This window comes from Brachyistius frenatus, unplaced genomic scaffold, assembly GCF_029030835.1.
Source record: "Brachyistius frenatus isolate BFR_SWC_R1_liver_20210118 unplaced genomic scaffold, ASM2903083v1 Contig_148, whole genome shotgun sequence".
NCBI classification, from domain to species: domain Eukaryota; kingdom Metazoa; phylum Chordata; class Actinopteri; family Embiotocidae; genus Brachyistius; species Brachyistius frenatus.
Window position 1 is genome coordinate 441,632 of NW_027210747.1, and position 27,290 is coordinate 468,921.

At 42.6% G+C, this 27,290-nt stretch overlaps 1 protein-coding gene across 3 annotated transcripts in view; it reads right to left on the bottom strand.

Annotated features, from left to right (window-relative positions):
* The window catches only part of apaf1 (apoptotic peptidase activating factor 1), a 43,195-nt gene that overhangs the window by 8,949 nt on the left and 6,956 nt on the right, over positions 1–27,290 (bottom strand). For 2 of the 3 annotated variants that reach the window (XM_069715759.1, XM_069715760.1), the window contains exons 14-26: positions 26,822–26,947; positions 26,569–26,709; positions 26,322–26,447; positions 25,702–25,851; positions 24,451–24,579; positions 23,891–24,016; positions 22,672–22,791; positions 22,384–22,509; positions 16,904–17,029; positions 15,023–15,154; positions 14,784–14,909; positions 12,881–13,006; positions 11,132–11,278 (exon numbers count right to left, since the gene is read on the bottom strand). In XM_069715759.1, coding sequence (XP_069571860.1) covers positions 11,132–11,278; positions 12,881–13,006; positions 14,784–14,909; positions 15,023–15,154; positions 16,904–17,029; positions 22,384–22,509; positions 22,672–22,791; positions 23,891–24,016; positions 24,451–24,579; positions 25,702–25,851; positions 26,322–26,447; positions 26,569–26,709; positions 26,822–26,947 — 1,701 coding nt within the window. Of the gene's footprint in view, positions 1–11,131; positions 11,279–12,880; positions 13,007–14,783; positions 14,910–15,022; positions 15,155–16,903; positions 17,030–19,497; positions 19,615–22,383; positions 22,510–22,671; positions 22,792–23,890; positions 24,017–24,450; positions 24,580–25,701; positions 25,852–26,321; positions 26,448–26,568; positions 26,710–26,821; positions 26,948–27,290 lie in introns of all 3 variants that reach the window. The other variant, XM_069715761.1, reaches the window with a different exon arrangement.

Genomic DNA, 27,290 nt, shown 5'->3' on the forward strand with positions numbered 1-27,290 from the left:
CAGCCAGAGAGACAATTAACCCCGGCTTAATGAGCAACGCAGGGGGAAACAACTGCCTCCCAGAGATAGATAAATATTTCACCAGCTTGTGTTTGTACCCGCAGCCCGACGACGAGAGTACAGAAAACCAGGCCACATTCATGCCGAGCGTAACTCTTTCAAAGTTCTTCGCTCTCGCTTTGTCTCATGCAGAAACCAACAGCAGAGATTGAAGGACGTGCGGGAGATGTTTCTGCTTCCGAGAGTGCGTTGACCACAAGAGGAACAGCGTGCTAAAATATGCAGTTTTACAATCTCTGGGAAAGGAAAAAGAGAACAATGATTTCAGAGAAAAAAAACAAAAAACAGACAGATGCACTTTCAGAGGCTGTTTTACATCTTACGAGTATGTGGAGGTATTTTTAGAGACAGGTCTTGTTCTTCATCCGAGTGGCACTGCGGGACGCTTATTCCAAGAAACAGCGTGAAGGAAGAAAAGCGCTCAATGAAAATCAAAACTGCCTGAACCAACACAATGGCCTGCTACTCTGGCTCATTTACAAACGCGTCCTCTCGGAAGACAGCAGTCATCAAAATGTGTTATTTCCATCTCTGGCCCCATTTTCAAAATAAAAAGGGTGGGGGGTGAGAGGGGGGGGTCAAAGTAAAAGTCGAGGGGGGTGCAACCAACATGCGGAAGCAGTAAGACCCAAATGGCTGTCGCAACTCAAAAGATTCAAACGTACGCAAAACTGTTACAGGGAGATCAAATGAACCTCATGAAGGAATCCAGTCATTGTTCTTGCAAATAGTCTTCAAAGCACAACAAAAAGAGAAAACAACAAAGTCAGCTAACTCACAAGCATCTATAAAAGTTGCAGCTATTAATAAAGCTGTGGTTTACTGTATTAATAGACTATTGACATGGCAACTTTTGTCCGATTAATTACAACATAAAATTACAACTGCAAGCAGTGACCTACGGGCCCTCGCAGCTGCACATCGGGGATCTAGCGGGTCGGGGTCGGGAACGGTTGTTCAAAATATGACCGGCATTTTCAAAGTCAAAACTGACTTATGACTTCTTTTTTTTTAAGTCATAACAAAGGGGGGAATTGAACCTTCTGGCTGAGAGGCAGCAGTGCTAACCACTGCGCCAACAATTTCCAGGAGTTGGACTCCATTGTGACAAATCTTTGGCTCACTGCAACCTATAACTCCACCGTCCATAAATATTCGTTCAAATGTGACCAAAATTGCCGCCGACATTCTTATAGTAGGATAGTAGATATACGTGTTTTCAAGGGGATCTGCAGTGATATTAAATATCTTCCTGTAATGTGTAGTGTATGGAAAACTTTTTCAAATTCTCCAAATGTTTCAACTTCACTAAAAGTTGAATCACCATCAACAGGCTAAAGTGGAATCTGAACCATTAATAGCAGCCTTGGTGAAGTAGAATCTTTTACCTGTTGAGTTAACCAGACTGTCGGTTGAGTCTCTGGAAGCTCTGAGTGAACTCCGTCAAACACTTTCTCCTGCCGCGACTTGTCCTCCGGCGCCGAAGATAGTCCAGCGGTCTACGACGCCGACTCCGAGCTGGAAACGACCTCATGAAGACACGGGTTCGAGCCCCGCCGAGGTAACACACACACACGGTTCACGGTTTACCCGCCGAGGTAACACACGCACGGTTCACGGTTTACCCGCCGAGGTAACACACGCAAGGTTCACGGTTTACCCGCCGAGGTAACACGCAAGGTTCACGGTTTACCCGCCGAGGTAACACGCAAGGTTCACGGTTTACTGAGGGCGAGTCCCCTTAATAAGCCACACGGTTCACGGAGAGCGAATCCCTCTAAGGGTAAGCCACGTGGTTCACGGAGGGCGAGACCTCCTAAGGCGAGTCCCTCTAAGGGTAAGCCACACAGGTTCAGGTTTGTATGTGCAGTCATACTAATACCAAACCAAAGGTCAACAACAACAAAAAAGTTTAAGTGACTTCTTTTTTCCCCATTGTCCACTGGTTAGAGTAGTAGTAGAAGTAACTTGAGGCATGTCAGTTTAGAAAAAGGTCATACTCCAAAAAGTGATAAAAAAAAAAAATAAAAAAAAAAAAAGTCAGTCATGTATATAGTATAGCCAGGGCAATGCAGCTAAGTTTGATGTTTCGCCGTGACACAGGAAGTTGATGTTTAAGGTCAAACGATGCTCCAAACCTCACGAAACATGCGTCAGGCACCAACTTGAGTTTTTTAAGATGTTAAAGCCGCCAAAAGAGGAACGAGATCGAGAAAAAAATTAAAACCAAGCAGGAATATGCGGACCTTGGCGTGCTGCACGTCGGGGAACCGGCGGCCCCGGCCCCAACCCGCTGGATCCCCGACGTGCAGCGTGCGAGGGCCCGCATATCAACGCTTGCAGTTTTAATTTTGTACACGTGTCCCAATTTGTTGTTACTTCCGATCAAAAGCACTCGCATATCCAATAAGTCAGGTCGTCTGAAACAAAAACAGACCTGAGAAAGATGGACAGGCAACATCTTGGATGTTTGAGCCTTGAGAGAAAGCATTGGGATCTGCTTTGCTAGACATAAAAAAACACATTTATTCATGGTTTAGTCAATCTAATTATACAAGAATCTTGACTGCTTGATACTCCGTCCATCCCTCAGAGAGGCGACTTCATTCACTCTGTCCTTTTTTTTTTTTTGCTCAGACTCGCGCCGCTCGCCGCTACGCAACCGTTTCTTAATCTTTGACAGATTCTCCATCCATCAGCCGTCTCTCGAGGGAAGGTCAGTGCAACCTTCAATACTTAATTTCATCTCGTCTCCCTGCCCTCCCGTCTCACTTCGCTTGGAGTCTTGCTTAGAGTGATGACTGGCTGTAACAGTTCACGGACCGCCGAGGCCTCGTTAGGATGCGCTTTAACGACGACGGCTAAAGCTGAGAATGAAGCAGAGGGACAGACTCAGACCTGATGGGTAGGAGCAATCCTCCAGCATTTTAAAATGGTTTAAAAAAAAACACCCAAAAAAACATTTAAAAAAACACCATCACGTAGGGAGTGTGGAAATCGAAAAAAAGCTCGCCAGTGTTACCTTCCAGCAAAATAAGACCGCTTTAAACATAAGGTCACCAAAGTGGACAGACAAAGAAAAAGACAGCAGAAAGAAAAAACAAAAACAAAGAAAGGTGTGAAGCAGAAAGATAACACTGGAGCAGAACACAGGAAGAGCGGGTCTGGTGGGAACTCAGAGACAGAAAAATCGGGAATGACGGCGAGGGGGGAGTGTAAGGTGAGATAAGGTGAAATTGTGTTTCTCTCTTTCTCCTCCATCACAGGCTCGCCTGAAAAGTGATGTCTGACAACAGAGGTGACAGGGGAAAACTGTCATCTAAAGCACTCCCATCCATCTGGGCATACACTGTTTGGGTGGGTGTGGGTGTGTGTGTGTGTGTGTGTGAGCTGCAAATGTCAAGAGGGTGAACATGTGGGCGTGCGAGTTAGCGTGAGTGCGTACAAGTCTGGAGGACAAAAATGAAGCTCGAGAAAAGCAGCTGCATGTTGTTATTGTCTTGTTTATGTTCAGAGTTGACATGTCTATTACTGGGCTGACCAAATATCCACAAATCTACAAACTTCACCGACTGCAGAGAGCAGTTATGTGGATGTGAAGATATACAGGTTTAAAACATTCCTTTTTAATAGGGATTATAGTTCGGGCGCCACAGGTGAACCATCCATTAGTTACGCTGCTATAAGTCTACAGGTCACTTTATTTCATAACACTGATGTTGTACTGTGTTTGCTTGTTATTTTTATTTGCTTGCTGTATGTAATTCTGGAATCCGTGTTACGTGGGGATTTTACACTTTAAATAAAATGTAATTGCAGTCCAGAAACCAGATGAACTTTTGAACTCTTAAGGACAAACAGAAGCTCATGAAATAGGCGATGTTAGAGGCTTTGTGAGGAAGTGACCACTCGCAGTTAGTAAGTGAGCTACTTTAACTAGAGAGGTGGATAACCCGCCAGCCAACCCGGAACACGCCAACGTTTAGCTTCAGTACCATTGACCCGTGTGTCTTAGCGGTCTGTGAACATTCCTCTTTTATGTTGGTTTTAATCCATTTTTGTCCTCATCTTCCAGAACTGTCTTGACAGTCCAGTTCTGCTTCAACGGTGCAAATTCCTGTGTCAAAATTGACCAAGTTGAACTGGAATGCAAAACATTTGCATTAATCTGTTTTTGCCTCTGAAAGAGAATTCCACTGATTGGAGCAATTCAGGCAAAATGTAATTTTAAGCACTGGTGTGAGTTGGCCCACATACTCATCAACAGCTGATTGCAGTAAGTTGCCAACAGATGTGCCGATGCACCCACAAAAGGGAGGGAGGAGGACACGCGTTATAAAACACACACATTTTTAAATTCCCTTTCGTCTGTTCTCTGCTATCAATGTACATACTCACAGAACTGAAGTTACATCCAACTAACTTCTACGTTGTGTGAATGGAGACTCGTGTACTTTGTTAATCAGCTTGTTGCAACTGTCTGTATTAAATGTAACCAAGTCTCTCCAGCTCCATGTCATTTTTGCAGCAATTCTGACATGTTAAAATTACTCCAACATTGAGGGAGGATGGAGGCTGTAATTGAACTACTATTCACACTCAAGTACAACCATATGCACGACTAAGCAGCAAACTGGGTGTTTGGTTGTTGATGGTTGATGGTTATAATTTCCCCTGCATCGATTTTTCCCATATAAAGGTTTTTCCTTTTTAAATTTGTGGTAACTCACTGGACTCTAAATGTTTGAAAATGTAATGGCTGCTTCAGTAAGTGTGAGCCAACTGAAATTAACCAAACAGAGCAGGTGTTGACGAGATGCATCCTCAGTCTGTCTTTTGACGGCTGGCTTATGGAAATAGACAAAGCCAAGAGCTCCCAGAGTTATTGACTAAGGCTGAAGGAGGACGAGTCTTTCTTGTCTCTGCTCGTTTGAATCCGAGAAACTGCTCCCAAAAATAAATTAGATGCAGTTACAAAGGCCCGTGTCAGTATTTACAGAGACACTTTAGTGCTATTCTTTTGTGTGCAACATGATGGTGTGAATTATTCTGGGCCGCCGGGCGTGTGCGTGTGTGTGTGTGTGTGTGTGTGTGTGTGTGTGTGTGTGTGTGTGTGTGTGTGTGTGTGTGTGTGTGTGTGTGTGTGTGGTCGGGATGAGCCTTTTCACACCTGCCGCCTCCCTCTTGGACCACGGCACTGTGACGGATTGTCTCATCGCCGTTGGGAGACTTTGTGTGTGTGTGTGTGTGTGTGTGTGTGTGTGTGTGTGTGTGTGTGTGTGTGTGTGTGTGTGTGTGTGTGTGTGTGTGTGTGTGTGTGTGTGTGTGTGTGTGTGTGTGTGTGTGTGTGTGTGTGTGCGCATCAAGGCCAGGTGTGAGACAGGTACAGCATTTCCTGGCAGGACCCAGAGCAGAAAGAGAAATGATGGGAGTCAGTGTAGGATGTAACAGCTTCTCTCAGCAGGCTGGGCCACGCCACTACAGCTCAACCTGACACAGACACAGACACACACACACACACACACACACACACACACACACACACACACACACACACACACACACACATCCTATGCTTGCAAGCGTGTATGTTTTCCAACTAAAAGCACTGATAAAACCCATTTTTTTATCATTTTTTTTGTGATGGAAAAATAAAATATTGGCGATAAAGAGAAAGAAATGTTTAGTTAAACACTCTACACCGGTACCTCCCCCACAACAAGGGGATTGGACAAGCGCATACCGCCACACAATGCCCTGCTGCTTTTAATTACACTCACACCATTCGCCCAGCCACGCAGAGAGGGGAGGGAGTGACACAACACGCAGTATGAACAAGTGAGGCAAAGACAAAAAAGCAGCTCCAGCCTGGATTAAGGCAGGAGCGCTGATGGAGACACGGCGAAAAGAAACATCAGGACAAACAAGAACACATCAGTCTACACGGGGAGCCATAGGAGACAAATAGAAAGAGGCAAGCAATAAGAACTCCTCCCGCTGCAGGCCTCGCGTTGCATCATATCAACCCATCATCTGAACGAGAGCAATGGGAGACATCACCCACTGTCACTGCTCTGGCTCTTATCCGACCAATAACAACATCATTCTGCTTAGCAGCAACACGCCGAGTCAAACCGTGGCAGAGCTTTTGATGTTCAGAGCTGCGATCAGAAGGCTGAAAACTCTCCACTGAATCACATACTGATGCAAAGTACAGTCTCCAGCCTCCCCCGCCTTGTTTACTACTTGTTTACTTCCAGTGCATACTTAACATATACTACAGTTTTTGTTTTGTTTTTGTGTGAAGATCTGCTAGAAAAACCTTATCTTAACAGTGCGGGTTTTAGGGGGAAGTACAGAATTTCTGACAGATCCAGATTATGATCAATGAAACAATCATCGTAGTAATTACACAAACAATGCTTAAAGGGATTTCGTTCATGTCAAATATAATCCAAATTATGCTTATCTTGCTGGTACTTACAAATAGCCCTTAAGATGTATTTGCTACAAACTCTGATCCGTTTGTTGCTCCGGATAAACAAAATGGTTTAGGTTTGTAGTGGAGCGACATCATTCAAGGGAGCTTAGAGCCGTGTAATACTATTCACACGTGATGTTTATTGAACCTCACATCAGAAAACATTACAGGCCCTGACCTCATTTTTCTAAATCAGATTTTTTTTTTTACGATGCGTGAAAAAAAAAAAATCCTACGTGAACACGCTGTTGATTTTCTTTTTCTTCTGACTCGATTGAAGTAGGCGGAGCTCAGGCTGGAGAAAGGTGATGTCACGTACTATTCTGCACCGACCGCATCAATCGGATGCTGGTGCATCTTCCCAATCCAGCTGCAGAGTGGGAGGAGCCGGTCCGTGCAAAAGCCCCATTCATTTTTTGAAATGTTCAGCGGCCTCTTCGGTGAAGAACTTCTGTGGCTTCGATCGGCATTAAAACTCTCCCAGACTGCAGCGATAAAACGTTTTGAACTCCCTCCCGTTCCGCTCCGTAGAAATGTAGCGCTCGAGGGTCACAGGTATTAAGAAAACATGATTTCTCAGAAGCTTTAACTGGCGGCTACAACATACACATGCGAGGTTGTTACGTTATCCGAGAGAGTGATTCCTTTTCGTCATGCAGAAAAGATCATATACATTTTTTGTTCATACGGTGAAGGTGTTGTTATTTTATGTTTTTAAATCAAGATTTTCTGTGACAAGTTACTTTATTCTCAAGTTTTTTCATCCCGCCTACTCCTCAACAGAGCTTCTTTTTTCTCTGTTTAAAGCTTTTATGGTTTTAACGCCAAACTTCAATATCTATCAGATTTCATCTATGATCCAAATGCACATCTTACACAATCCCACTGATCCGCCGTAATGAAATCGGTCCCGTACACCAGCTGAGGATGAATACAAACCAAATACCCTCGTGAGGACGTTCAGACGAATGCCAAACCTTTTTCCAAGACTGACAGAACAATAATTTCGACAGGAAAATAATGAATTGTTTTAAGATGTCAGTAAATGAGTTATTTGACCACGCTGGTATGGTGGCTTCAAATGTATATAAAAACGACTATAAATTAGAGACATGGAAGAGCGAAGAAACACCCCCTGACAAGAATCATTACAACGGATAGACTAGTGAGTATTGTGCCCTCTCGCTCCGCGGGCTATATTATCTCCCATACGAGGAACACACACTGTCACAGTAATTACTATGACAGACAGGATGGCTTCTCATCGCCGTCCGGCCGACACGCGGTACGATTAATCAATCACGGCTCGTGACTGCGAGGAGGAAGGGGCGGGAGAGAGGGTGAGTGAGGGGGGCGGGGAGGGGAGGGTTCACCCTTCACGACAGGCAGAACGATCCATCACCTCTCCTCACACCCACCCGCTGATCCATCAAATCAATAGGCTTTGCTGAAGGAGAGAGAGCGAGCGAGAGAGTCTGAGGAGGGCAGTGATGGAGTGATCTGATCCCCAGAATAATCATGACGGACATCATGATGTGACACAAGATGGAGCTTACGAGAACTACATTAGTGCTGCGAGCAGAGCAGCCCTGCCAGTAAAGTTTATTAATAAACAAGAAGACGGGTATATCAGTGGACTTCAGCTGCTATGATGGTTGTGGTTGTGGATCAGACTGCACCACGTATTTGTCTTGGCATGGTGATAAATATGTCGAAGCGGCGTAAATCGTTGCCACGTCTTTGTGGAAAGACGGCCAATAATAAAGTTATGATCCGGACAAATCATCACTCACACTCGTGCACGAGTTCATTATATGTTAGCTGTCTTTTGTTTACAAATGCACGCCAGAGAGCACTTTGTGATCCCATTGGTCACCATCAAGGATATAATAATAATAATAACAAAAGATTCTGACATGCTTGATTTTTCATCGGGGTGTCATGTGGCGTTCCAGACGCCGTATCGGTGTTCTTCAATTATGTCACGCTACAAAACCCATTTGTCTTTCCTGACATTTATACTCGGGCAGATTATGAACCGGAAGTTTGTCGGGGATGATTAAATCGTGTCTAAAATTTGGGCTGAATTTGTGTAGCGGGAGCAGATTTGATGAAATACAGAGCTGTTTCTTTAAAGCTCAGGAAATATTTGGGCTCAAATTTTGACTTGATTCATGTCATGATGTAACTGTAATAATGGAAATAAATCTTTTTTTTGTTTTTGTTTTGTTTTTTTGCTATATTATCCATCTGGATTATCCAACACCAGGAATACAAGCAAAAGTGCCGCTTATTATCTACATGCTCATCAATTTGCTTGTGTGCTTAAAATTGATTCAAGTATGATCTCATGCACTTTCCTAATAGAAAGGCAGCGACTTCAATACCTTTAAGTGTTCTCACATGACGTCATGCTAATACGTTTGGTGTTCTTTCAAGCATATCTTTGTAGTTTATAACAGCTTCTACTAAACTGCACGTGCAATGTGTATCCTGAGGAACACGACAAGGTCACAACCTAGTGCGTGGATGGACCACGTATGAAAGGGCTTTTAATTTGAAATGGACACAGGAAGTCAAGACGTTGGGTCAACCGATGTTGTAACTTTATCACTCCATCAGTCTGTGACAGATGTTAATATTTATAAGGACAAAAATGATGAATCTCACAACAGAGACTTTTTACAAAATCGTCAGATTCTGAATAAACAAACAGAAATTATATGAAGTAAAGGAAGTAAATTCGGGGCTGTTATTATGTTCAAACTCATTTCCAGGCTTTATGATCTTGTCAACAGGAGTCTGCTGTGGATGAGATTAAGATGTGATTTCGCCATCTGTCCATAAAAAAGCCCGAACAAGAGCATCCTCTGCTCTCAGCACAAACATCGACCCACACACACACACACACACACACACACACACACACACACACACACACACGAACAAAAGCGCGCACGACACCACCCCACACAGAGGCATCAGGAGTAATCTGAGATACAAAGCCTCATCGATCAGAAGTGTTCTCCCTGGAGAATTACATCATTGCTCGACAAATGGCCAATCAGAGCCGGGCTGAGGCTGCCCGCTCTGTGACCCCATCTGCTGTAAAGTAAAGGCGATAAGAAAGAAGCACACACACTATTCCAGTCACGTCAAAGGGAGGCTTTGATATCTTTCTCCAAGGTATTGAGTGTCTTTATGTAAACCTGCAGCACTGCAACAGTCCTCTGATTAATGCACACAAGGGGGCATCTTTCTGTCCGTTCACTGTGAAACGTCAAACATCTGCCGATCAACAACTCTTACAATACATACACATGAATATTGGGATTGTTTTAAAATTGCAAAAAGGTGTGCGTACATTTATGCTGCATAATTTTGCAGAAAAAGCTTTTTTCGAACATATATACTCGAGTTCATGAGTGGGCAGGAAAGGGACACGATGCTTTTTGGTGCACTACCCATCTACTTCTTTCCTATCAACTGCAAAGCATATAAGCAATGCAGTAGAAATATTTTACATATGATACATAATGTCACATGTTAAGATTTCTGAAACTCTGCTTGTGCACTGGAAATAAATAAATCTTGACCTGACTTCATTTTTGTAATATTTCTGGGGTTGTTTTTTTAAACTAAAAAATTTAATTAAAAGACTCGGTGACCAGAAAAAGTCTATATTTTGGGCCGTCCTGGTAGCAGAGGGGGGGTCGCATGTTTCCTATCAAAAACAGATGAATTTCCTCCTAAAAAAAACCAACAACCCATAACCTGTTATATAAAGGTGATTTTTCAGCACGCAACATCTCCACGTCATATCCGGCTGGAGACATTTGTCTTTTATTATTTCATATCTCCTTCATCATCTCGAACTGACTTCCTAATGAAGAAAAATGTCAAATGAAATGCATTTTAAGAGTGAACATATACAGTTCAAGTCTTAAGTTTCAGATTTTCTTGTTCTTGAAGCTTTAGCCCATTTAGCTGAAATAACATAATGGATACAACATTACAGCACCTAATCTGAGGTTTAATTTGAGGATGTTTATATCAGTATTGAAACACAGAAAAGTTGCAGTGGTTCAAATGTGAGTCGACACTAACTGTTTCAAAAAATAGTTCATTCACGGAGGAGCTGATGCGTGGCTCAGAGCTGATGGAGAGTTGACAGTAGCCATTCACATTGAGGCGGAGTTGTCTGTCAGTGTGAGGAGAGAAGAGGTGGCCGAGCGAGAAGATGGCAGTGACGGAAAAAGGAAACGGCTCATGATCCAAGACGTCTGTCTTCTGGTTCTTGGTTTTTGCATGAAACGAGCATACTGGCATTTATTAATGATTTACCAGCGACGCAAGCAACAGAATGAGCGCAGGCGAATACATTTATTATGTGTGCCGAGTCAGCCGTCAAACCTCACTGGACGACATTTTATTATACAGAAGGAACCAAAACATTACAACCGAAGAGCTTTTCAGCGCGACGCGGTGGAAAATCCTCGACTGGTCAAATCACCAAACCGTCTTTCTTTTCATCACACAACCGACGCAGCCCCCGAGAAGTGTCTGAACGTGAAGTGTGCGTTAGCGTACCTTGACGTAGCCCCCGGTCGAGACCAGAAGAGAGTCGTCGGGGGAGAAGTGCAGGTCTGTCACCCAGCCTCCGTGGAGGGAGTCCATGCCATCCTTACTGTCCCGGGAACAAATCTTCAGCAAGGAGCCTTCAGTGACGCTCCAGAGCTGCAGAGGACAGACACACATAATGAATTCAAAAGCGGATCAACTAAGGCCGGAGATATATTTACTTTAAACTATGCTTTTGCCTGAGAAAAAGATAGTAGGTAGCTAAAATATTAAATTTCATGAATTAGTTTGGTGGCGAGGCTCTCTAATTTTAAAGATGTTTTTGTTAAAATACACTTTTCTTGTTGATATACATGCATGTTTTTTCTTGTGTTTTTTCATGCTGATTGAAGCGACTCTGAGGTACTGTGATTACTAGGTTGTTGGGTTTTGATTCGTAAGAATTGTGTCTTCAGCCTGGTCAGTGTGTCCATGGCGTTTGGAGGTCGGCTGATGAAGGTCAGTTACTGAGACTTCATGGTTTGCATGAATTTTGCTGGAACCGCAGCATACAGGTTTATTGACTTTGCAATGCTGCGCCACCCTGCTGGTACCTGTGATGCCGTGAGCTTCTCTTCATCTTAAAAACACGACAAGGGCGACAAATAAGACTACAAACACGGCTCCTTATGATGTGAAACGAGCCAAAATACTGCGTGATAAACGACATGTGATGAAATGGTGGTCTGCGAGTTACTTGTGCGGCACCTCATGTCTATTGCAGCTGTTATGCAACTGTTCACATGCCATGTTCGTTTGACAATGACACATCACACGTACAGCTATATTTAACACTTGGCATGCTTTTGTGCTGAATGACTCACATTTGTTTCCATAGAAACAGGGGTGAGATTTCAGTGTAGTTTATGTAATTGGATCAGATGGAGTCGGTCATTTCTGAATAATGGAGCTGCTCGGCTCAGAGGCCACCACAGAGCATTAACCCTTTGTCGACGGATTTTCCCAATACGGCCTCAACGTGTTCCTCTCCACCTCTCACACAGTCTGACTTTACTTTTACTTTGCGTGTGCAAAGTGTGTTTGTGTACACGCAGCTCAGCTTCCAAAGCCTTGGAGAGTCAATTTGGCAGCCCGAGTCCTCTCCTTCACCTCCAACTGTCAGACAACTCCTCCTCTTCCTGCTCTCTTCATCCCAACTTGGTACACACTCCTCCAGCCCCCACACCCTCTCCTGAGAAGGAGCCCTGCCTCCTTTCATCTCATCCCTCCTCTGTGCACTGCAGCAATCATGATGTATTAGTAAGCACTTTATCTAAATGAGTGATGAGAGGTAATTATGGGGTGATTTCTGATATAAACACTGTATTTGCGTTTTTCTTCCGCTTGGTGCACCACAAATTAGATGGTTTAGGGCATTGTCGCTGCTTCTTATACCAGTAATATGGAGCAATTTGGTGTGTTGATACACTTATGAGTATCTAGAGGCACAAGTCTCAGTGGGAAGTCTTTACTCACCTCTCGTGCAGCCTCAGTTCTTTCTTTCTTGCTTGTATCCCATTTTTATTTTTTCTTACCAGTTTTCCCACATAAATCCCTAAAATCTACTTACTTGCGGCAACATTTTGCACATAGGCATTAGGCCAAAATCGATTTCCAACAGCAGAACGAGGCCTAATGAGTCTCCATTTCTAGATCAGCAACCATAAATGAAAACCGCAAAGTTGAAAAAAAGAAGGGTTGAAAGCTTTGAATACACACCCGGATCTCCCCGTTGTCATCTCCCGTAGCGAGGCGTTGGCTGTCCCACGAGAATCGGCAGCTTCGGACACACTCTTGGTGACCGCTCAGTGTGTAGATGCACTGCCAGGACTCACAGTGCCACAACTAAGGATGGAAAGCAGGAAGTGGTACAGGAGTTATATATCAAATTTACCCCTTCTGACTTGGTTATAAACACAAATCTGCATGTATTTCATACTAACCCTTACTTATTCAAGGGCTACATGTTTCTGTAATTCGGCGGAGTTGAGATAAAGTGTGTGACATCTACAATATGTGCTTTATGTCTGTGTGGATTGCAGTGTTTACCTCTGAACAACAGGTAATGACAATAAAGAAGTTTTATTTTGGTAGCTTCCTACCAGTCATCACCCCATGATAGGTCTTCTGAGGACAAATACTTGTGCCAAATGAAGCTAATGTTGTTCCAGCGCCGATATCTGTTAATGAGTCATCCCTCTCACTTTTTTTGGGGGGGGGGATAGGGTTTCCCTTTTTTCACTTCCTCCCCCATCCATTGTTCCCTTTGTACTCTTTCCTTCCTAGTTTTCCACTCTACGTTTCTTCCTTACCCTGCTGGCATCCTGCGCTGCACAGAAAATAACACGGCTCATAATTAGACACTACATTTGGCAGCCGACAAACTACGTCTGCACACAAAGTCCCATTCATCTGAAGGTCAGGGGAAAAGGAAAGGACAGAGGGATGAAGAGACACAAAGAGATGGAGGAAAAAGAACGAGCCGAACAGAGCGTTCTCCCTCTTTTTGTGGCGCTACACAAAGACACTCATGGCTGAGTCTTCTGGTTTGACCTCAGCATAGATGGAAACCAGGGTTTTTGTGTGTGTTTTTGAGCAAGCAAAGTCCCTATTCGGTCTGGCGAGCAAAGACGATGTGACTGGCTGCTAACCAGCCCTACAACACACACACACACGCACACCTCAATTATGATTTCTGCCAAATCCATAAAACACACATTCTCTCTCACTACCATTCACTGACAAAAGCCAGGTTGGCTGGCAACCCAGCGCCTGTTCTCTACAGTAAGTGTCAACCGAATCCAAATTCCCGTGTGAAACTCGGTGGCAGTGGCTCTCGATCAGCTGCTTTGACAAATGCCAGACAGAGTGGCTTTGAATTGTTTCTAATGTCGGACACTCAGGAGCAGCAGTTGTCATCCGTGACTGAACAACTGATGGAGAGTTATAAACCCGACACTGAACCCGCAGCTGTATTCACAGTGCAGGGAAATGAATGACACTGAAAAGAAGTCTATGTCAAAGAGCGTGCAGTCTAAGAACAGCTCAGCTTGTGGTGTGCGGTTCACTTGAGCCGGAAAAGTTGTGATTTAAAAGCTGCCTGCAGAGAAAAAAATGCATCTCCAGCCCACTGAGTCAGTCAAAGTCGGGCCAAAGTCAAGCGCAGTGGTGTCGGTGAAAGCTCCGTCCAGACAGGGAGGTGGTTCAGTTTTGGGCCAGCCAGCCTGCCAGAAGGACCGCGGGCTGCAGCGAGACCAGACATGGATGTTTGACAAACGGACATGCAGCAAACTCGCCATGCCAGGGGCCATCTGCTGCACGCTAATCTCTGAGGTCCCTTCGCCTACCTGCAGAAACTTGGAGCCTCTGATATCACACGTAGCAACGCTTCCATGTGTACGTACTGTAAGTAATCAGTTCGGAAGGAGCTTTGAGAGATGATGCGTAATAGGTTGTGTTGTTACTGGGAGCACTAAGAGACATGTCTCATCACGCGTGTGTGTGTGTGTGTGTGTGTGTGTGTGTGTGTGTGTGTGTGTGTGTGTGTGTGTGTGTGTGTGTGTGTGTGTGTGTGTGTGTGTGTGTGTGTGTGTGTGTGTGTGTGTGTGTGTGTGTGTTGCACCTTAGCACTCTTGTCAGCAGAGGTGGTGGCGAAAAGGCATCTGTCTGGCGAGACATGACAGGACAGAATGGCTCCCCGATGAGCCTCGACGTCCTGCAGTTTCTCTCCGCTCTCCGTGTCCCACACCTCACCATGTGCACAGGAAAAAAAAAAAAAAAAAAAAAGACATTATTTACTGTTTGATTTCATTTCTGCTGGTAAATCTGTTGTGAGCGTGTGTGTGTGTGAGGGAGTTTCACCTTCACGGTACCGTCGAAGGACCAGGACAGCAGTCTGGCATCGTTTGGAGAGTTGGAGAGCAGAGAGAAGCATCTGACCTGCTCCTTGTGACCCTGCAGTACTTTACACTCACCTGATTGCCACCTCCACACCTGCAGGGGACAACAGAGAGAGCGATCTTTCAACCACTAGTAATTTTACTTCAGTTCAAGAGCTGCTTGACGGATAGCCCATGAAAAAAAAACTTCGCCCCAAAACCTTTTACATTCACACTTTTTTTCATTCTGATTGTTCAGGTCAGCTGTTTACACGGGATGTGATCTATTACGATCTTTAAATGCATCAAATGATGAAAGCCTTTTAAGTGATGGTACTTTGGGATTCCTGTAGGCGTCCAATAATGTTCAGCTTTTCAAGAGTTTATATCAGAAAACAAACTCTCATCTGCAGTCCAGTTTAGCTTAAAGCTGTGATTTTTTTTGTTTGTTGAAGTGCCGGGAGAAATGTACATCCCCACACATTTAGGTCAATACTGAAGGCTTGCACAGGAAGTATTTATTTACATGGTACAATTTATCTTTTAATATATGTAAATAAAAAAAGGTTTAACAACCGATTGGAAACTCAATCTGTTTGGGCTTGTTTCTTTTGATGAAGGAGTTTATATGAGGCATTTTTATTATGTTTGGTCTTTCAATCTGAATAAGCTTCATGTAAATGTGGTTAGGATTCAGTGTTGCCTCCTGTTTATGTGCTATTTCAGTAAGTTCATGAGTGCAGAGATGCAACTGTGCAACACTGCTGATGGTAAAATTGATCACAGAATTTCATGTTTTTCGTCTCCTTTTGCTCTTCCATCTTTGATGAAGGTCCGCTGGGTCAATACATCTGTGAAGCTGTGTAGCCGTCGACGGGGTGCTTGGATTGTGTAAGAAAGCAGGTGAAAGAGAAACAGGAGAGAAGCTGAGCTCAAAGCCAGGACAGACAGAATCACCCGGATAATCCTATCAATCATGGCCTTGAGTGCAACGTTGCACTTTTATTCCCTGGAAGGAACCCGTCACTGGTCCAAAGGCTAGAATCCATCACCAGGTGACATCAGTGTCATTAGATCTATTGGCATTCGCTCTGCGTCTGCATTAACATCTCAATACACACTTGCCATTCCCTGGCAGCAAACGGCATGAATCCAAATAGTGTCTGAATAAGTGGCGGATGGTCCGAGTATAGTGATGGTGTACGGCAGCAGCCGCATGAATACGGAATGGGGCGCTGCGCTGTCGGAGAGAGGGAGGGAAGTGCTGCAGTGGACAGGTCTGTCGGCAAAAAGAAAAGATGAAGAAGGAGGAGCAGGATGAGGAGGAGGAGATGAGAAAGGAAAATGAGCATCAGAGCGTGAACGGTGGGGGTTGACGGAGCATAACGGCTGCGAAATGCACACACACACACAAACAGATAGTCAACACAAGAAGAAGAGGGAGATAAAGAGCTATCGAGTGTGGCGTAGCCAGAGGCAAAGAAAGGGAAAAAGGAAGGAGAGGAGACCAAAAGAGGGGGATGAGGAATGGAGAGGTGACGAGGCCGACGAAGACGCTGGTAGAGTGTAGCAGGTAGGGGAAGGTGAAGAGACCCGAAACACTGCGTGGATGAATGATGCAGCGCAGCAGACATTTTTACTCAAGGTTAGGAACGTGGGATGGGGAATTGGGGGTGGGGGGGTAATCAATAACAGGAGAAGAAAAATGGAAAGCGAGTAGGGGAAAGAGGTGAAAGAACATGCCATCAATTAGGCAGGGAAAAAAGGTGAGGAAGAGGGACAGAGTGATGAATGAGAGAAGGAGAAGCAGAAATGTATAAGGAGAGAAAAGGAGCAGCTGAGGGAGGAGAGGAGTCAAACCTACCCTGATGGTGGTGTCCTCAGAGGATGTGATGAGTGTTCGGCCGTTCTGGCTGAACTGGCAGTGGAGCACGGTCTTCGTGTGTCCCAGCAGAGTGGCTAGAAGTTTCCCAGAGGGCACCACCAACACCTGGAGGCAAGAAACAAAGAAGCATTAGCACCAGAAATAGTCAAGTAAACAGCAAGAAGAAGGGTTCAAGCACACAAAGATAGTGTGTTTGCAAAAAAAAAAAAAGAAAAAAGAGACCGATTGAGCAGAGAAGTCACACACGGTGTCTTAGAATGTGTATTCAAACCTCAAGAGTTTGAGGAAGATACACTCGGGTGACAACAAGTGTCCCAGAAAGTTTCCTTTAAAAAGATCCAGATAAAAAAAGTCGCAGTCCGAGGGAGTGCTTGGAGAAGGAAAGGCGTAAAGCGGCGCTGTTGGCTCGATGGTGATAAGCGCATCAAAAAAGAAAGTTTACAGCTGGAGAGGAAAAAGTCGGAGCTTTGAGTGTAATTGTTCGGTCTGGTCAAGACTGCAGAGGGCAGCCGGAGGTCTGACATCACTGCAGATGTTACTGGGGGGAAGAGGGGGACTCGGAGAACAAAACAACTTTGATGCTGAAAAGATCCAGCTCTAGCAAAAACAAAAACAAAATGTCCTCATGTGCTCTCTTGGGATTGCCACTTCTGCATAAAACCTAGTTTCTATGCGTTTTGAGATGGGAATCAGTTCAGAATATTCCTACCTGGTTTTCACACAGACATAAGATGTTGCAAATACCCTAAAAAGGTCAGCTGGATGGAGCCTGATGGTCCGAGACTTTCAAAAGGTCCTTACTGAGGCTTCAGGTAGGGCGGTCACCATGTCACAAATTTTAGCTGACCATTAGTAATTAAGTGATTAACGATTTAATCATCTTTTTTTGCTTCATTTTAAACCTCTACTACAGTATAAGCCTAATTATAGTTTAATAGCTGTGGTTTTTGGCTTTGCAACTTAATCCATGATGTTAATGTCAATATATGCTCGTAGAAATGTTTAAAGCTCTTGGTATGGCAGCATAAGTCTGTTGGTCCACCACTTTGGTCTGGACAGAAAAACCTCAGCAGCATGTTCACTTATTTATGTTTATTAAGTGTCAAATATCTTGACAATTACTGGATGGAATCTGGTTCCAGACTCAGTGTCTCACTCAGAATTAATTATAATAATTTGGATTTTCCCTTAACTTTTCCTTTAGCACCATCATCAGGTCAAAACTGTAACTTGTCCAGTAGTTTGGTTCATAACTGTGTTTCGCTCCAAGCACTTCTGTGCCTCTGTACAAGAGGGCTGCAAGCTTGGCTGTAGAGTCTGGTAAAGGGTTTTTCTGGAAGAATACAACATCAGAACAAAAATCCTCACCGATAATATTGCTTTGACAACTGTTTGTAGCTTTCTGGTAACCTCTAACCTTAAAAAAAAAAAAAAACTATTTGAATAGCGGAGGTTTATTTTATAACCAACCTATAACTTATTCTATTTGTCAAACACAGTGCAGTCTCATCAGGGTATTAAGAGGAGAAACATGGTGATAGATTACAATATTAACATATATTGTAATACTTATCAAAAACTTTGATTTGTCTAATTAACTACCTGACAGATTTATCCAGTAAAATAAAGAAATGTCTAGATATGAGATGGTTTCATGGCCAAGTCATTGGAGTGCATACCACATGGGTGAAAATGGCCTCTGCAGCCGAGTTCCCAGTTTAACTCAGCTGGACCTTTGCTGCATGTCACCCTGCTGCCGCTCTTTCCCAACATGTCCTGTCTATCTCCACAGGAACTATCCAATATAGGCAAAAAACATGGAAGAAAAACTTTCAAGAAGGACTCAGATTTCGCTTTGCTTCAGTTGAATCTGCAACTTTGCATACTTCAAGACAGCAAATTACTTTTAAGTAAAACATAAACGATCCAAAAAAAATATGTAGACACATCAAACAAATACAATTAAAGAAGTACAGCCCATTATCTTCAGTCCAGCACAGCACCTGTAGCTTTGAAAGGATAAAAGAAAGGCCGACGACACCTGGGATTTTACCAGGCACTAAAATATTTATGTTCCGGAGGGGAGGGTTGAAATGTCTGAGCAAGAACAAGCCTCGGGGCACGCCAACCATGTTTGTCAAGCTGCACGCACTGAGACGCGGGTTTCAAAGCCTGTGAGAAAACGCCTTGGCAATCTTTACGCATTCGGCTCAAGTATTTCTGGGATGGAGCAGTAAAGAAAATGCCTGAGGGTATTTGGTACAAAAAAAACAACAACAAAAAAAATATATATAAATAAATAAATAAAGTAATGTAGAGGGAAAACATGGGGAACACTTGTTTTGGAAACCAGTACCAAGGGACTTAAACAAGCCACTGAGTCGGTACCGAACTCATACAAAGTCAAAGAAACGTGGATAAGGAAGGTGATGATGATGAGAGGTGATGACCGATACTCTGCCTTTTCTATTACCAGTTAAAAAAAAAAAAAAAGCCCTTTGAAAAAGTAAATAAAGAGCCAAAAGTACACACAAACTGCAATTAGTGATTACGTGACACTTTCCCTGCCATACCTGCACGCTGCCTGCGCACAGAGCGAATGCCAGCACCAACCTCCTGTAGGAGGTCAGCAGTCGTCGGATCCTGCTGCCAAACGTCCCGAGTACCTGACTAGCTGTCAGCCCTGATGCCTGGCACACAACGCACACACAACGCACACAAACACAATTGCATTTTTCCAATCATAAAGAAACACACAGGGACTTGCTGTTCTCCCCTGCACATCTTTCAAAGTTGACAACTTTGTACATTAGCATAACAAAGCTGGCATCTCACACTGACAGATTATTACTAATTTTCCTCCAGTACACTGTTATGAATAAGGCAAGATGAGGGATGGAAATTTTTTTTGTTGTTTAAATGAATGCACTGCAGTCTTTAATGGCACCAGGAATCTGTGCCGCGAACACCAGAGCTCCACCCGGTGGTAGCTCAGGGGACTGCAACAAGGACTCAAAAAGAGGTTAAAGCACTTAAAATGTATCTAAATCTTTTCGTGGATGTAACTGATAAAATACAAAATATAGATAATGCTTAATGTGCATGCTGGCTTAAAATGTCAAGCTACACAACACAAAATCTCAAATTAAAAGGATTTGAGTGATTGCAAAATGACTTGGTCATTAACAATATAATCAACAGAAAAATGAAACCAAACAGTGTTATTTTATTTTCAAATTAATAAAATTGTAATTCAATAAATGAGGGTGTTATTATGTTGCAGGAGAGCGACAAAGCAACAGTGGTTACTTTTACAATGATTTCTTTCTCATTGTGAGACTGTTTTGCCACCGGCTGTTACCAAAGTCAAGAATGAAGTAATGACATATTTGAAAACTTATCCTAAATGTATTCTTCTAAAACTGGCCAAGTTCTGACTTGTTTTTCCTCCCCTCAATATCTGAAAATTATTAGTTTGTTCATTTAAATAAAACTCTCCAATCTATGTTTATGGTTGAATCTATCTTTTTTTTTTGGATACAATATGAATCACTGTCTAACAATTTTTATTCTGTAGAGTGCTGGTTTTGTTACTTTTTGACATATTTCAGTTGTTACTAAAACATGACTGTATTTAATTAGTCAGAGCAACACCACTAGTGCAAAAATCAGCAAGTTCAAAAGCTCATTCTGAGGCAACAAGTCCCGCACAAAAACGTTTTTTTTTTTACGTGCATTTACTGCTGTTATAGCTTGTTTTGCCTGATATGTCTTTATCCTCTCTTCATTCAAGAGCTCAGATCACTAATCATCTGTGCTCCTTTAAGTCCTGGCTGCATTAATCCTGCCCTCTCGTAATTTTTTTATTTTTTTCTCAGGCACATGAAGGGCCACAGAAGAGCTGTAATTAAAATCATTAACTCCTGTATTCATTAAAGCTGCAGGACCTTGGAATTCATTAGAGCTGCTCTCTGCTGTAGGCCGCTGGCCTGACCGCAGCACTGATGTGTCGGGGGACTCGGCTAGATAAGTGTTTGTGTTTTAATATAGGACGGTAACTTTGGGGGATGTCCTCTACCTCTGCAGTATATTCATAGCGTGAAATAGACACAAACATTCAAAGTACACAATAATACACACTTGCCACAAACCAGGCCAGGATCTCACTCTCACTCTCGGCCTGCAAACAACTATTTATCACCGAGACAAAGAGCAATGGAGCAGAGAGAGCACGGGGACAGACAGAACAAAGGCGGAAGAGAGATAAACAAAACAATAGAGGGAATAAAACAAAAAAGGATGTGACAAGAGATGTGGAAGATAAAAACAGCAAAGGAGGCGTGAAGAGCGCGGAGAATAAATCACAGGTAAAAAGACAAAAGGGAAGCGAGTGAAGGGAAAGGGAGATGAAAGAGGAGCCGAGCTGACGTACAGCTGACAGGACAGATGTGAAAGGGTGACAGTGCTGATGTCAGATCTCATGACTCGACATGACCTGAGAAACACCTCCTGCACAATGTGGATTTGAGATTTACACACGAATGCACAAAAGACACATCTTTACTCAAAAACACGCACACAAAAAAAGAAAAATCAGAACAATGCTTTTAGAAAATTGTCTTTTTGCTTAATTATTTGTTGAAGATGTTTGGAAATTTGCAGCAAAGATGTTTGAATTCATTGTCAAATTAAAACTGCTTTTATCAAACAGCAGCAATTGTTTAATATTTTCTGGAAATACGCTCAAACCACCACATCAGTACTCCTCATGTCTATGTTTGTTATATATAGAGCCCAGATTAGCTTTGCATAAATACAGAAAGCAGCAGGAAACTGTCCAAAGTTTAACGTGTCAAGACTCAACAATGGAGCCACAACTCATCAAATTCACATTTCAGTTTTTGTAGGGATTAAGTAAAGAGATATAAAATGCTCATTAGTTTCTTAAGCAGCATTTAAGCTGAGCTAATTGTCCCCCTGACAGTTTCATATTTAATAGACAGATATTCGAGTGGTATTGCTCTTCTGATGTAACTATTTCCTGACATGTCAAACTGTTCTTTAACACAGATAAGGCCGGTTGACTTGTACACCGTTTCCATTTATTGAAAAAATTTAATTATATTTGACAGTGAAATAAATTAGTGCTGCTACCACATTATTCTGCAGGATGTTTTTTTCGATTGTTTGTTTAGTCACAATTTCACAAAGCTCCGTGTAAAATCTTCAAAGTGTTTGTTTTATCGAACCGACAGTCCAAAACTGAAAACTATTAAATTTCCAATGGTATAAAATCCAATTTTGTGAATTTGAAACCAGCCTTTTTCTTTCTTCTCTAGTTATCAAAACACTCGCCATTTTATTGAATTGAGTTCCTGCGTAATAGAATTTTAGTATCATTTAAATATAGTGTCCAAAAGAATAGTTTTGTCATGCACGCAGACAGTGCGTGTTTTTACCTGCACAGTGCCGTCCTCTTGGCCGAGGACCACAGCAGGGGGCTGCCTGCACATACAGGTACATCGGATCCTGGACGACTTCTCCTCTGACTGGAACAGCACCGATCCCGTTCTGCCATCACGCACCTGGCATACACACACACACACACACATTGTTTTCTACGACAACCTGGTACTGTAGAACAGTAAATGCTTCTCTGCACTTGTCTGCACTCGCGTAAAAGTATTCCAGCTTCGTATTCCTGCTTCAAACAGGCACCCCGCCTTATTTATGAATGTCCAACTCACCTGCAGCCTGTTGGAGTTGTCTGCAGCCGACACGATGATCTCGCCATCGTTGAAGAGAACGTCAGAATCTCTCTTCAGGCAGATGGCTGAGGACGTGTGAAGCTTCTTGGTCTCCCATAACTACGAAACAAGAAACACAAGACATGTAAAGCCTGAATAGAAGATCATTTAGACTTCCAGGGAAAGAGAAACACACTGCGTTTCGCTCATCTCGTAAGCCGAATCAATTCAATTCTGTTTAATGTAATTTAACACGGCCCCAAAACACTTTACAGTTACAAAAGAATATGCCGCAAGAACAGAAAATAATCGTTCACATTAAAACATTAGTGTTAAAAGTGGAACAATCTATGCTGATAGCAATAGAACTCGTGGAGGGCGGGGGGGGGGGGGGTTTCAGGGTCACCTGAAAAGTATGGAACCAAACACAGAACCCTGTGGAACTCCATGACTGTTGTCATCGCTGGCATAAACAAATTGACCATCAGATATAATTCAATTTCTTCATGCCAATGATGACTCTTGACCAAGTCTAACACTGTGCTCGCAGATGAACTCTTGCCACAAAAATAATATTGAAAATTCAGGTGGAATAAGGTTATAATAACTACTTTGTACAGAAGGCTCTTTTGTAGCCAGTTTAGGATGGTTAAGGCCTTATGTTAACTTGTATTAAAACAAACAACACGTTTAACCACCTTAATATAAAACAACTGTAAATACCACCCTGACAACTTAAAACTGCTGAGAGATTTTATATTACATTGTTTTCAGGCCGTTTATGGTAAATACTTCACTGTTTAAAGGAGCGAGGAGTCAAGACAAATGAGTTTAAAAAAAACCTGTTTACATATCCTCATAAGCGAAAAGCCTCGAGCAAGTCGAGGAAAAAATTGCATGGAGCTCCAGTTTCTCAGTTTGATTTCATAATACTGTAAATTCATTATTTATTCTGTGGTTTGTGTACATCATTGCCTTTACCACAACATAAAGCTCGATAATTTCTTTGCACTACAGCTACGACACCATCCCTGAGCAGAACAGATGGTGGGGCAGACACAGACAGCCATTAGTCAACTTGTGATGCTCAGTGATAGCATGACTTTGAGTTTACTGTCAGAAAGATGTAATTAAAACAATACTGACAGTATCTCTAACAAGCTGGGAGCCTGACGTAGATCTATCAGACACGCACACACACGCACGCACACATACACACCCTGACAGTCTGGTCATCCGAGCAGGATAGCAGCTGTGAGCCGTCAGGAGAAAACTGGACACGCTGGACCCAACTCAGGTGACCACTGCAGTCAGCCATCTTCTTATTGGCTTCAAGATCCCACAGCTGGAAGACACGCATATTTTACACCTATTCAAAACTGTATTTAAACACATTAAAAACTTTTTACTGTGAAACTTTTATCCTATTTTTAGCTTGCTTCATGTTTTAATCACTGTTCTTAATTGTTTTTAAATGTCCTTTTCTTTTGCATTATGTTTTGATGCTTTCAATAGTTTTATGTGAAGCACTTTGAATTGTCTTGTTGCTAAAATGTGCAATACAAATAAACTTGCCTTGCCTTACAATGAGTCAGAAAGAAGAAATAATGCATAAAAAAACTTACAAAATATAATAAATAAAAATAACCCCTACATGTATTTAAAAAAAAAAAAAAGAAGAATCATCTATAAAGTATGATCTATAATGTAATGATTATAAATAAAGACATTGATTTTTAGGTCAAACAGGGGGCATGTGTGTGAGTGTGTGTGCTGTACCTCCACAGCATAGTTTGAGAAGGCGATGGCCAGCAGGTTGCTGGTGGGACAGGCATGACAGTGTTGCACTGTGCTCAAACGATTGGTCCTGATCTCCAACAACATGTCTGACGTCTCCACATCAAACACCTGAGAGACATTTACAGAAAACAAATCAGTGTCTGCTCTGACTTTGCACTTGGTCACAACAAATCTAACTGGAAATACAGCCGAGCAGTTGTCCGACTCCACCACCCACTCAAGTCTCATATCTGTCCAGAATCATGTAATATATGTCGCAAAGACTTTGAAGGAAATTGGCCAATAAATTTGATTCTGATAGAAGAAAAAGTTGTCGCCATGATGGCAGACGATGCTTCAAATATAGATGTTGCTGCAAAGAAGCTACAAATTCTAAAACGTGGATGCTTCATACACATCTTTAACCCGACAGCTCAGAAAATCTATACTATCACCAGAGTCTCAAGATGAATGAATGAATTAGTGTCATCAATTCAATAATTGTTGAATTTAGCCAGAAACGTTTTTCTGCAGAACGTCATGATGTCACAGTGAAGTCGGCCTTTGACCTTTTGGATATAACAGATCATCAATTCATTATTTTATCCTATTAAATATTTGTTTTATAACAAAGGACAAACTGTGGTGGATAAACTATGTAATGACAACTTTTAGTTAGTGACCTCAAACACAAGTAGGTGTATAAGAAAATAAGATCATCTGAAAATATCTGGCTTTCCAGTGTATTAGTGAGCTATGCTGTACTATACACTATACTATAACGACCATACACAGTGTGTACCATATTATAAAAAGTATTATCTTTTGCCTGAATATATAAAGCAGGTTTTTCCACCATACAAGTTCTCTTTTGCCCTCTATTTAAAGCCAAAGACACCAGCTCAGACATCTCCGCAGTGTTTGGGTTGTTTCCAGGAACACGAACGAATGTGGAGGACACAGACAGACTTATTGCGGAACAAGACTGACTGATTTGGGAAAGCTCAGGAAGAGGAGAGGCGGCGCGCATTTACAACCAGGACACGCACACTCCGGACCCTCGAGAAGACAAACAGACTCTCCTTCCTGTCTCCTTTGATGAAACCTCACACCAATAACAACAAGGGCAGAGAGGACGGAATGAGTGTTGCACTTTTACCTGTGCAACTGAGACATGATCGAGTTTAACATCCAAACTTCTGCCCACAAAATAACATACTAAAGCGTCTGATTTCCACGCTAAACACTCACCAAAACAGCATTCCTGGCAGCACAAATGATGCGTTTGCCGTCAGCCGTCCAGGTGCTGCACTTGACGAGGACGTCGTCGTCGTCGCTGTCTGTAAATATGCTCCTCACATCGATTGTCTTCCACTCATTGGCAGACGACACCTGAAATAGCTGCAGGAACAAAAAAAAACAGTCAGAAGAGAGGATGTAATAAACCTCGGTAGAAAGTTAAGTTTAGTAAATTGTTGAATGCATTTTGTATCGTGCAGGACAAATTCATTACCATGTCTTATAACGATTACTTTATCAGCCAGAAGAAAGCAACATCTTTTATTTATTACTTTTTTTTATTGCTTTTTCGGCTTTTGGGGAATTAAAGTTCTCCTGGAAATAAATTACAAATTGATTGGTTTTAGCATCTTGTATAACTTTTTAATTGTGTGCCCAGTCAGGGAAATAGCTGCTAATACTGAATTGTACCATAGTAAGATACCTTTAATATTTAAGGTATTTTTCTTAATCAAATAACTATGACAAGTTTGAGGGTGTTTTTTTGAGCTGATGTTACAAATAAACAGTTTAATGTGCATCGGGTTAGGAAAGGTGTGAGTTTTAAAGTGTTGAGGTTTAATGGAAGTCACCTTAACGGTCCCGTCGTTGGAGGAAGTGGACAAGTAGCTGTCGTCAGGGGAGAAACAGCAGTGGTTGACTGGCTGAAAGTGGCCAAACATGGTGTTCTGGCAGGAAGGCTTGTTGAGGTTCCACAGCTACAGAAACAAAAGGAAACAAGAATGAATTAGGACAAACAAGGTCATGAGAAAGAAAAATATACGAGTAAACATAAAAACAAGACAGCCTTGTAGAGGCAAATCACACAGACGAGCACACCTTGACATTGGAGATCGGGTCGTTGGAGCAGGTGGCCAGCAGGAGGCGCTGTGATGTGTTGGTAAACTGACAGTGGTTGACCTGCTCCTCATGCTCCTCATTGAAGACCCTCAGCAGCCTAGTTCGATCTGCATTCCACACCTAAAAAAAACAAGAATCACAAATGTTATGATAAAATGGCTGGAAATTTTGGGATTCAACGTGTGACATTGATGGAATTAAGTCGGTCATCACGAACCAGCGGATTGCATACCTTGACTTTCCTGTCACTGGAGCAGGTTGCAAGGAGATGGTCGTCAGGGGAGAAGGCGCAGCACAGTACTTCGTCATCGTGGGCCTGGGTCTCTGTGAGCTTCTCACCCGAGGTACTTCTAAACACCTGAGCACACAGGTACGATGGCAGCGGTTCAATAACAATGCATAAAGGCAGTACGAGCACTGAATTACTTACTAGAACCACAAGTTTACTTTACTTGTGTGACAACTATGCTGAAAGAAACATTTACAGATTTCAGAGGTCTGAAATGTCGCTGCTAAAACTGTAGAATTTTGGAATAAATAAGCCCTTGATGATTGTATTAATTTGTTTTATTCTGATATTCTGTTGAAAATGTTTTTTTCCTGTGTGAGGACCAGAGAAACGTTTAAATTGCCGATTAAAAAATTTAAAATTGACAGATAGAGATAAACATATAATACCAAAATCGAACATCAAAATCAGT